General features: G+C 42.6%; 1 protein-coding gene across 1 annotated transcript; it reads left to right on the forward strand.

Moving 5' to 3' along the window:
* The first annotated feature begins 162 nt into the window (after positions 1 to 162).
* On the forward strand, positions 163 to 3,658 carry LOC147664134 (uncharacterized). The gene has a single exon (XM_086949958.1). The coding sequence runs from the start codon at positions 893 to 895 to the stop codon at positions 1,910 to 1,912; it is 1,020 nt and encodes a 339-aa protein (XP_086806084.1). The 5' UTR covers positions 163 to 892; the 3' UTR covers positions 1,913 to 3,658.
* The last annotated feature ends 9,114 nt before the right edge of the window (positions 3,659 to 12,772 follow it).

Below are 12,772 nucleotides of genomic sequence, written 5' to 3' on the forward strand. Positions count from 1 at the left end.
CCACACAACGTAGCCTCGCGGGGGGAGGGCTGCGCTGCATTGTGTGGAGATTTGGTAAATCTCCCCCAAAATGTCTTTTACAACTAGTTAAACATTGTGAATTCTCATTCCATTATGTTTCCATTTAGTAATTTAAAATATCTTTACATCCAACAGAAACAAGCCTTGAATGTGTGAAATGACCATCAATAATGAAGCGAATGCTGTAAATCTTCAATAATAGCAGAAATAATGAGCTACAGTATTCAGAAAAACACCAGCGCAGTCGGCGACAGAGGAACCTGCACACAAACTGACAGATCCCGGATGAAGTATCAAGGGCAGTTCAGTGATTGTAAGAGTCTGAGCTGTGCACCTCCACGCCACAAGATGAAGAAATGGCCTTTGGAAAATTAAGGCAACAACACTAACAAACCGCCTGCTGGATAAACAAGTGTCCAACACCAGCTCTGATCATTGGATCGGTATGATGTGATTACCACAGTGCTCTGTTTTCTAAAATGACGACGAGCCATCATTCCGTGCTCTAGGTGAATTGTAAACTCTTTCAAGGCAAACCACAGTAACCAGAGAAGAGCACAACAGAACAGAGCCAGACAACTGACGGGTAATGGAAAGAGGAGTTCTTGTATCTACAATACAACAGACTGTCCCAATTTGCACTGGCCAGACGGAAGATACGTCTTTACCCCCAAGCGTGCATAGCCATAATCCAATCTAAAGGCACAATCGCCTACAAAGACACCGTCTACGTATTAGGAGTGTGGCAAATATTTGGTGGCTATTGCATTTTTATTGTTAAAACAGAAATCAAACATGCAAAATACTACACACATATAAAGTGTGAGAGAAAAACACAAGTGCTTTATCAGCCATTTTGGCCCATCAGGAAATGCAGTCATGGGATTTAGACAAATATATACCCGACCCACAGACAGTAACCAAGAAAAAAGAATCATACACATGCAGCAAGAGCTTGCTTCATCAGCAAACATACACAGGACAAAAAACATTCAAGTGTAGTGAATGTGTAAAGAGCTTTAGTCAGTTATCACACCTTCAAAAACATAATCGAACACACACAGGGGAAAAGCCATTCAAGTGCAGTGAATGTGGGAAGTGCTTTAGTAGGTTATCACACCTACGAAGACATCAACAAACACACACAGGGGAAAAGCCATTCAAGTGCAGTGAATGTGGGAAAAGCTTTAGTGGGTTATCACACCTACGAAGACATCAACAAACACACACAGGGGAAAAGCCATTCAAGTGCAGTGAATGTGTGAAGAGCTTTAGTCAATTATCAGACCTAAAAAGTCATCAGCGAACACACACGGGGGAAAAGCCATACCATTGCAATGAATGTGTGAAGAGCTTTAGTCTGTTATCAAGCCGTCAAAGACATCAGCGAATACACACCAGGGCAAAACCCTATCATTGCAGTGAATGTGACAGTAGTTTTAAGTACTCTTCATCATTAAGGATTCATCAGCAAACTCACACAGGAGAAAAACCATTCAAGTGCAGTGAATGTGCAAAGTGCTTTAGTCGGTTATCATACCTAAAAAGTCATCAGCGAACACACACGGGGGAAAAACCATTCAAGTGCAGTGAATGTGCAAAGTGCTTTAGTCGGGTATCAGACCTCCAAAGTCATCAGCGAACACACACAGGGGAAAAACCCTATCATTGTAGTGAATGTGACAGCAGTTTTAGTTACTCTTCATCATTAAGGATTCATCAGCAAACTCACACAGGAGAAAAACCATTAAAGTGCAGTGAATGTGCAAAGTGCTTTAGTCGGTTATCATACCTAAAAAGTCATCAGCGAACACACACGGGGGAAAAACCATTCAAGTGCAGTGAATGTGCAAAGTGCTTTAGTCAGGTATCAAACCTCCAAAGTCATTAGCGAACACACACAGGGGAAAAACCCTATCATTGTAGTGAATGTGACAGCAGTTTTAGTTACTCTTCATCATTAAGGATTCATCAGCGAACACACACAGGGCAAAAACCATTCAAGTGCAGTGAATGTGCAAAGTCCTTTAGTCGGTTAACAGACCTAAAAAGTCATGAGCGAATACACACGGGGGAAAAACCCTATCATTGTAGTGAATGTGACAGTAGATTTAGTTACTCTTTAGCATTAAGGATTCATCAGCGAACTCACACAGGAGAAAATCCATTCAACTGCAGTGAATGTGAGAAGAGCTTTAGTCGGTTATCACACCTACGAAGACATCAGCAAACACACACAAGGGAAAAACCATTCAAGTGCAGTGAATGTGGGAAAAGCTTTAGTCGGTTATCAAACCTTCAAAGTCATCAGCGAATACACACAGGGGAAAAACATCTGTTAACCCACATAGGAGAAAAAAAATTCAAGTGCAGTGAATGTGCAAAGTGCTTCAGTAAGTCATCACACCTACAAAATCATCAGCGAACACACACAGGAGAAAAGCCATTTAAATGCAGTGAATGTGGGAAGAGCTTTAGTCAGTTTTATCACCTCCAAAGACATCAGCGAACACACACTGAGGAAAAACCATACCAGTGCAGTGAATGTGGGAAGAGCTGTAGTCGATTAGAAAATCTACAAACACATCAGCGAACACACACAGGGGAAAAACCATACAACTGCAATGAATGTGAAAGCATTTTTAGTCGTTACTCAACATTAAGGATTCATCAGCGAACACACACAGGGGAAAAGCCATTCAAGTGCAGTGAATGTGAAAAGTGCTTTAGTCGGTTATCATACCTAAAAAGTCATCAGCGAACACACACGGGGGAAAAACCCTATCATTGTAGTGAATGTGACAGTAGTTTTCGCTTCCCTTCAACATTAAGGTATCATCAGCAAACTCACACAGGAGAAAAACCATTTAAGTGCAATGAATGTGGGAAGAGCTTTAGTCGATTATCAAAGCTGCAAAGTCATCAGCGTGCACACACAGGGGAAAACATAAAAGGGCACTGAGAGTGTGAAGAGCTTTTGTCAATTTTCGATCCCACACAGCCCTAATGAATACACTCCTTCATTTAACTCATATGGAAATAATCCTAGAGATGCAGAGACTTCGGAAAGAACTTAAGAACATCAAAAATAATTTTGAACCATCTGAGGACATAGACAAGAGCAGAACAGTGAAGTTATTGTGAGAGGAATGAATTATGGAAACAGATAAAATTCAAATTATGTGGGACATTTAAATACCAGATGATAGAAGACCGGACTAGCAGTAAAGAAGACAAACAGATAACAGAATTTGCAGGATTATAAAAGTGTTTGTTTCCAGTGATTGTTCACTTCCGTTCACATAGCAGAGCTTCATGTTGTACTAGGATACACAGTGGGAGGCTAGCACAATGTGACCTAAAAGAAAAGAAACATTGTTCATTTTTATTTGGTGAAGAAGAGATACAAAAAAAGACATTCAATTGCACCTGATCACACTACCTGTAAAAGCAACACTGAACAATACTGGGACTAACAACTATATTTTCAGCTAACTTGTCGGATTAGTGATAAAACCTATAAACCAAAAACACAGAGAGTGGACATTTTGTCTGGGCTCTGGAGATGTGAATCCTAATTTGTAAAATGTATGTATTACTATTAACAAATGCCACTGCGGTATATGTAATGAACTAAAGTGAAGCACAAGTGTTCAAGAAATAACCTATTTTTAGATATTAAAGAGCATATACCTTGTTTTCAAGTAACGTTTGGAGCATCTTTTACACACTGTTATCGGTTGATGGATCAGCTTGTGCCTCGGGCCTTGTAACTAAGTGTGACCCGTGGCTCCTCTCCGACTTGGCTCTCCCTATTCATTTTGTGACTTGCCAAACTCTACTTTTTACCAGAATTGAGTCATTGTAAGCAGCAGACTCTGTTTGAAGAATGTGGTGCAATAGCAAAATCCCACATCAAAAGCATATATGTGCCAGGACAATCAGTTGCACTCCCAGCAACTCATCTTTCACACTGATTGTCCCTTGTCCTCAAATGTTCTGAAGGATTTGTCATATGAATGCCAGAAGTGGCAGTGACATTCATGAAGCTAAAGCTAACAGGAGTGTGTGGGAGATAGAGAGGGGGAGAGAAAGAGAGCTAGAGAGACAAAGAAAGGGGGAGGAAAAGAAGGAGAAATGGAAGGAGGGGGTACGGCAGGTGATTTGTATTCACCTAAAAATGGAAGAAGCAGCCGAATACATGTCGATGTGTGACATCACCAGAGAAATGGGCTGAATACCTGTGAATTTATATGTTTATTTTTAATACCTATAGACCCATGTCATGCCAATAAACAGGGCACGACCAAGGAAAATAGTGAAGGAGCCCATTATCATATGCAAATCACAGAGACGTCACATGTAGTGACGTCACAAAAAGTGATGTCAGGCCCATATAATAATTTTCACATGAAAGGTCGATGGCATGTTTTAAAAACAAAAAACAAGAAACATAAAATAATATAAAAATAAGTTTTTGGTTTCAGTTATTATACATCATGTGTCAGGGTCTAGAAAAGGGTTTTTAGTCAGGACGAAGAAGGGGCTCACAGCTAATGATTAGCGCTTAGTGTGAATCCATTCGAGTAAGGTGTGAGGTGCAAAAAGGTTGAGGGGATAAGCCCTATAACCCCCCCGAGGACAATGAAAGCCTACGCTACCACTGTATATAGTATAAAGAACAGATCTCCTATGCACACTCTCGTAAATACATTAATTGTGTCAAAGTGGACATAAAGGCAAAGGACACAAAGCCTATTGAATAAATTGCAAAATAACAGATCTTATTCTTGTAGTAGGTTGATCCAAAAGTAGTGTCTTTAATTTTCTACAGAGACCAACCAACACGTGTTTCGTTGCTCAGGGGATAGAATCCTGCGACTCCTCAGGACTTCAAATGTAAAAATTGTCCTAGTGTAAGTCGCTCTGTCAGTGATAATTCCGACCCGACAGGGCCCAGGACTTGTAGAAGGATGAGGTAAGTCATTCTGGATTTCTATAACTCCCAGGATCCACAGATGCTGAGAGAAAAAAGTGTCGAATAAGAGTCCTGGAAAACTTCAGCCCAAATTATGGCAATTCCGGGATGTGTCAAAATGTGCATGAGACTATATTATAGAAATGTTACAGCTTTGATTTAACACCTTTTTTTCCTTCGCTATAAGTTCATTGGCTTTAAAGACATGCAATGTTATGAATATAGCATCTGTAACCATATAATTTATGCATTTCTTTTTTGAACATGCAAACTACAAGGTCATTGTGTAACATTGAAATCATGCACCAATAAAAATAATATAAAAAAAAGACAACGGTGCGCGCCGGAACGCCAGCTTCTAACACTCAGAAACTTTATTTGCTGTGCGCATCAGCGAAACCATCAGCCCGATTACTGATGGTACATATTTATATAGGAGGAGTCACTTTAGTCTAGTGCTCAATTACATGTGCAGATGTGAGTTTGGTGGTGCCTGATAACTGAAAGGCACATATTTGTTTACATACCATTTCATATATGACTGATTTCTTATTCCTATTACAGCGCCTTCTACCCTCCCTTCCTTGTGTTGACCATCTATCTAAATGTGATATTGTGTTGGTAGATCTTAGATGTTCTGGGGTGTATCTAGAATGTTGTGTTCCACTGCTTTCATCTCTCGAGCCATTTACTCAGTGGTTCCCAGATTTTTAACCCTTTTGAGCGGGATCGAGTCCCCCTTTTCCCATTTAATGCTTTTTCAAAGTTGTAGTTCGCGATTAGACGTTATAACCACTGACAGTACTGTAAAGATGGAAGCAGGAAAGTTGTAGGTTTCTTAATATAAGTCTTTTATTGAAGAGTAGGTACAGGAAACTCCAGCTCCTCTATCCACCAGCTTCACTCTGCCAGTACACAAGCTTTCTAATCATTACATTCCAAGTTACCTAGCAACACATGCAGATTCTAATAGAGACATCTCTACAAGTACACTGGCGGGGATGGAGCTAGCCAGGCTGATGTTAGGGTAAGCGATATATTGCCATACTTAAAAAAATGAGTTGTTCTCTGGGCATCCCTTGGGTCTCCTGATCTACCCCTAGACAGATCAGGGCTGATGAAAGGTTTATATCCCTTCTTAGGCACTCTTTAAATAAATTCGTAATGTCAGATTTTAAGATATTTAGTGTTGTACAGGACGCCAACATATGCTCTAAATCCGCCTGAGGCAGCGAACATCGAGGGCATAAGGTCCCCTTCCCAGTTCCCCATTTAGCAATCCTTTTTTGGCGTATAATAAAGTGAAAAGCAAGTTTTATAATACTGCGCCTGAAGTCGTGCTGGTTTTAAAAGCTTCTGTGCTTGTTCAGTGGAGTATTGAAATAAATCCTCTGAGACGTCTATTTCTTCTTTCCATTTGCTAGACCAATGTCCCATGTCAGCCATCATCAGGGAGTTAAGCGAATTATATACCATTCCGCTTGATTGATGATTCTGTCTTAGTTTATCTATAATGGAGATATTTAAGAATCCTATTGGGCTTCCACCCTTCTTGCTTAGAAAATCACATATTTGTAAATACATAAAAAAATCTTTCCATTCTAATCCATATTGTGTTTTAAGATTTTCAAAAGTGATTATATCAGTTAGAGAATAAAAATCCCCAAGCTTGGATAGGCCTTTGTCAATCCATCTCCTGATTGTGGGGTCTTTAAAGGTTCCGGGCAAGTTAAAGTTATTACTGATCGGGGTATAATAATTCCACGGCCCAATCCTAGCATCTTCCGGACTGCCTTCATAGTTTTATATCCTGCTGCCAGCGTCTTATAACATACCTTTTTGTAGTGAGAATCATTCATGAATCTCCAGGCCCATCCCCAGGCCTGTTTATGTTATGTTATGTTATGTTATTGTTTTTTGTTATGCGCACAGCTACTCCAGCTAAGGAGCGTCCTGGCGCATTGACAAGGTAGAACATAACATAACAGGAACTAGACAGAAAAACTAGGGGGGCTAACTAAAACAGAAAGGTTTTTATGGCTTATGTTTACCCATTATTAGATCTATAGGTGTGTGGATATGGTTAGGTGAGTTGTCTAGTGGCTTGTGGGAGAAAAGGGTGTGATTGTGTAAAAGAGTAATTGCCCAATAGTGAATTTTAATGTTTGGTGGAGCCAAACCACCCCTATACTATAGTAGAGAAAGGAACCTATATGCTCTTCTTGGTTTCCCATAAGACCAAAAGAACCGGGAAAACATATTTTCAATATTGTTTATTCATTTGTGATTAAATTCAAATAGAATAGCTCTTATAAGATATAAGATCTTAGGGAAAAAAGCTTTTTGATTATATTACATCTTCCGATTATTGAAAGATGCATATTATGTAGTCGCCTCAGTTCTGGTTCTATTTTATCAATCATGGGGTCGATATTTGCTTCGACTAGCTTTTTTATATTGGCGGTAATGTCTACCCCCCAATAAGTGGTGTTTCCTACCTGTCTCACGTCGTCACCCATGTTGACGTTTTTACAGATAATCTGGGTTTTGTTTCGATTTAGGGAATATCCGGCCAAAAGGCCAAATCTCATCGCCTCTCGCTCTACCTCTGCCATAGATTCTATCGGGTTGGATATTACAAGCGCTATGTCGTTGTCATATGCCAATACTTATGTTTCCCAGTCTTAACTGTTTATCGGCCTAATCCTCTGATTATACTCCAGAGTGCGTAAGAAGGGGTCGATATATATGGCAAATAGCAGAGGTGAGCTAGGGCATCCCTGACGTGTGCCTTGAGTTATTCTGAAGGTGTTAGTAAGTATACCATTTATGAATAATTTTGCTGTTGGTTGAAAATACAGCATCTTAAATGCCTGTATAAAATGTTGGCCAATCCCAATCCTCGACAGAGACTCCCAAAGAAAAGGCCAGGAAACTCTGTCGAAGGCTTTCTCAGCGTTGAGTAAAATGAGTGCCATGGGATTTCCCGGAATTTGTGCTGCATCGAAGAGTGAGATGGTTCTTCTTATGTGATCTGTGGTACCGTGTTCCGGGATGAACCCATGATGCCTTGTGGATATTAATTCATGAATTACCCCTGCTAATCTGGTCGCTAATATTTTGGAGTAAATTTTGCTATCCGCATTTATTAATGTGATTGGCCGATAGGATGCTGGGTCTAGTGCTGGTTTATATTTTTTCAGAAAAACAATTATTTTTGCTTGCGACCATGATTCTGGTGGTCTTCTCACCTTAAAAAATTTACAAACAAAGTAAGTAAGTAAGTAATGTTTATTGTTTAGTTAGTTAAAACCATAACAATTTAAAACAAGTAGCAAATGCACAATATTACGATAAACAGTTAAAAGCAGAAATTTAAGTATAAAATCATTTTGTTTCTTAAAAGTTCAAACAAAGGAAAAATTACTTATCTTATTTCTGTAGAATTTTTGTTTATAAAAGTCTGCTGGAATACTATCTAGGCCTGTTGCCTTGCCATTAGGGAGACTTTTAATGCACAGCAGAGCATCAACCCATTGAGGGGGCTCCTCAAATTGCGCCTGGTCATCTGAAGATAATTGTTCTTTTGGAATTTGATTAAGGTAAGTCATAATATTGTCTGGGTGGGCTTTGGTAGTTTCTTGATATAGGGTTTGATAATATGTTAAAAATTCATTGCGTATACCTTCTGGGTCTGTAATTATGGCCTGGTAGGTATCTTTCACTGCCGTAATAGTATTTTTTGTGGCTTTTTGTCTGGCCCTGATCGCAAGATGGTGTCCGACTTGTTCACTACACTCGTACGCTTCTTTTCTCCAAGTCTCCAATCTATCTGCTGCCCTTTGGGTGATTACTTCTATAACTAATGATTTGGCTGAAAGTATTTTCGCCATTGCTTCTGTAGGGTCCTCCCATCTCTATATACTGTGATCAAGTTTTCTTCTGCAGCTGCCAATTGCGATTGTGTCGGGATTGCCAGTAGCCCAAGAATATATAAATGCCGCTAACCTTGTCTTTGTGACCAGCGGAGACGATGTCTGGAGATAGGCCCCCCAATTCCTCCTAGACACGAACCCCAACCAAGGAGTCTGTACACCCTCTGCGTGGACTCGTGCCCCGGGGAAAAGGGAAGTGGATAAAATAAAAAACTAGCTGTAGGTTCTGTGATTCCCTCAAGGTCTGGTCAAGAGAACGGCTGGGTACCAGGAAGGACGTCCACACTGCATAAGAGGATGACAAAGCATAATATATTACGCCTGTTCTTTTCTGATTACCTATAGCTGAATAATCAACGTCTTCTCACTCCTTACCAGAAAGTCATACAGCCAGACAAGGTATTTCCTATCCCTTGTGTCCCAAAACAAAAATATAAAAATAACAAGGGAATAATAGTCCAATTCAAATAGTCTGTATCTGGTACGGTGTATACCACAAATTGAGCAGTCTGTACTTGCTGCTGGAAAACGTGTAGAATCACAATGTCACCACAAGATTAAACACACCCAGGAATATCCTTTTCCAAGTGTGATAGCGTTGTTAAAAAGACACAATGCTAATGTTCATAACTGTTCTTTTGGTGATTGTGATCACCGAATCGATAACAAAATTAACTGGAGCCACGGTGTCCAAAAGAAGAGTGAGCGTGATAACCAGGAACTGCGGCCAAAGGTCACCAACAGAACGAAGTAAACAAAGCAGCTCCCCTGAATACTGCTAAAAGGAAATTACACAGAGCGCGTCTTATCATCAGATGCGTTCAAAAGCAATAACCCTTCTCACTCCGCCGAATGCGATGTGAACGCGAAACAACGCGTTTACATTACACCGCAACTTCTCTTTTCTAAATCTAAGCACAGGTGCAAGGCGAACGCGGAGGAGGCGAGCCCGCACTCCTTCCGCTGAAATACCTGGCTCGATTTCAGTCTCGGAAATAAATGGATGTCCAGAACTGCAATGGCTTCAATCTTCAAGCTGAAATCCGGCGGGGAACACCATCCGCCATTCCCACAGAAACAGGTTGATTGGCCAGCACCTTCCCAACATGAAGGAAGTGCTTTTGTAAGTTCCGCCCTGAGCCTCCGGGTGACTTGTCCCTAGGCATGCTGGTTGCTGTAGTTTTCCAGTAGTTTACCCTCATCTCATATCGGACAGTAGAACAGCGGTGACCACAACAACGGTATGGTTGTAACCCCCTTGACATCGAGATCGCTACAGATTGTAGAAGATCCAATAATTGGCATTTTTCCCTATTATGACCTAGCGAAAAGCTCATTGTTTCTCCCCTGATTGCGGCCTTGAGTGCATCCCAGACCACTTCTATCCTGGTACTGTCCAAATTCTCCTTAATAAATTGGGGGATCCAATGCCTCATGTGTTTGCAAAATTCGTCATTAGAAAGTAGAGAGTGGTCAAACGTCCAACTAATCGTATTTCTGTTAACCCTTGTTTCCCCTCTTATTTCTAGAACCAAGGGATTGTGATCCGATATGATTTGTCTATGTTTTTCTATTGAGCACTTGTGGAGAATAGAGTGAGATGTAAGGATGTAATCTAATCTGACCGGACGCCGATGTCTCTGGAAGACACCGCACCGACCAGGCAGTTCCGGTGCGGGGTGGGCATCCGCTTCAGATAAAGCCATGGTGGGGTGGTCACCCGCTCTTCACTTGAAACGTGGGGTGGGCTCCCGCAGTAATTAAAGGTAATTGCGAGGGGTTCCCCCGCTCTAAAGCCACCGATGCGGGGTGGGATCCCGTTTTTTAAGCATAAATCAGCAGGGTAGGCTCCCGCAAACAGCATAAAGGCGGGGTGGGCTCCCATCTCAAGACATGCACAAACGCAGGGTGGGCTCCCGCTCTCTTTCTGCAGGCAGCCCAGTGCTGCTTACAACCAAAGGTTCTCCTATCCTGGGAGAATGAAGGTGATTGTCACTGCACTCACAAGCCACTTAAGCCCCCACAAAGATTTCCTCAAGGGACAAAGCTGTGCCTACGCAGGCCAGCACACAGGACCCTCCAGCAGGGAGGCAGTCCCTTGTGGCGGTTCCACCTGGGGCCCAGCAGCAACAGGTCTCAAAGAAGCACAAAAAGCACAACCTTTCATGGGGTTACAGCCACTGTATTTATACTACACATCTCTGTCTGCAAAGCACAGGGCTTGGGGGGACCAGCCAGAACGGGTTCTAGAGCACTCTGTTTACAGTGCACACACCCTTTTTTGGGAGATGGGGGCTCGGCCATCAGACACACCAACGGGGGGCCGAGCCAGCATTCACTAGGGCAGGCACAATCCTATTCAGGGTCAGGGGACTACTCCTCCCACTTCTCCAAATGCCAATGTCCTATTCAGCCCAGCGCTGACTCACCCTGCCCCTCCTGGATCCACACACACCTCCCAGGCCCTGTTACTCAAAAGCCAAACATGCAATTCATATCAGGCTGGCAGACACATAGCAGCCAGAAATGGCTACTTCTAAAGTGGCATTTCTAAAATAGTTATAATAAATCTGGCCACACCATTGCGTAGCATTTGTTATCCCTATTCCAAATATACCAAACTTGACCACACTGCTTCTCTCATAGCAGGAATAGCCATTGAAACACTTATCAGGGAATCCCCAATGCATTCCTAAGGGATGGCAACCTCACAGTAGTGAAAAACCAAAATGGCTGTTTGTCACTACAAGGACATGTCACACACTTAAGATACATGTCCTACCGTTTACCTGCAATGCACCCTGCTCATAGGGCTAGCTAGGGCTTACCTTTGGGGTGACTGACATGTAGTAAAAGGGGGGTCACAGACATGGTACAAACTTTAGGTGCCACGTCACAGCGGCAGTAACACTGTGCGCATAGGCCCTGCAATGGCAGAGGCCTGAGATAGGTTTGAAAGGCTACTTTGGTGGATGGCGCAATCAGCCCTGCAAGCCCACCAGTAGCATTTTATTTACTAGCCCTGGGTATATCAGATACCACTTTACAAGGGACTGACAGGTAAATTAAATAGGCCAAATAGGTGTAGACCAATCTTCCCATAGGTAACACAGAGAGCACACACACTTTACACTGGACAGCAGTGCTAAAGTGCCCAGAGTCCTAAAACCACCAACACCATCTCAGAAAAAAGGCTAGGAGAGAGGCAAATAGTTTAGGGATGACCCTGCAAAAAGGGCCAAGTCCAACAAAGACCACTGACACATGAGAAAGGGAATAGGTGCAAAGGTATGTGCAAGGCCCTTCAAAAATCAGGATACGAATGGAGATTGTATGAGGCATGCTGTCCCGCCCCTCTTGATCTCCACACATGAAGGTGGAGACTCTGTAGGGCGAGAGCGGGTTCCGCCCCTCTCGATCTCCAGACATGAAGGTAGAGGCTCTGTGGGTTGAGCACGGGTCCCACCCTCTCGATCTACAGACATGAAGGTAGAGGCTCTGGAGGGCGAGTGCTGGTCCCACCCCTCTTAATCTCCAGGCATGAAGGTGGAGGCTCTGGAGAGTGAGGTGTGGGTCCTGCCCAGCTCAATCTGTAGACATGAAGGTGGTGGTTCTGCAGGGCAAGTGTGGGTCACACCCCTCTCGATCTCCAGATACAGAGGTAGAGGCTCTGTGGGGCGTAAGCGGGTCCCGGCCCCTCAATCTGAAGACATGAAGGTGGAGGCTCTGCAGGGAGAGCGCGGGTCCTGCCTCTCTCGATCTCCAGACATGAAGGTGGAGGCTCTGCAGTGGGGTGTGGGTCCTGTCCCTCCATTCTCTGGATATGAAGGTGGTGGCT

The sequence above is a fragment of the Lissotriton vulgaris genome, unplaced genomic scaffold, assembly GCF_964263255.1.
Source record: "Lissotriton vulgaris unplaced genomic scaffold, aLisVul1.2 SCAFFOLD_4756, whole genome shotgun sequence".
NCBI lineage: Eukaryota > Metazoa > Chordata > Amphibia > Caudata > Salamandridae > Lissotriton > Lissotriton vulgaris.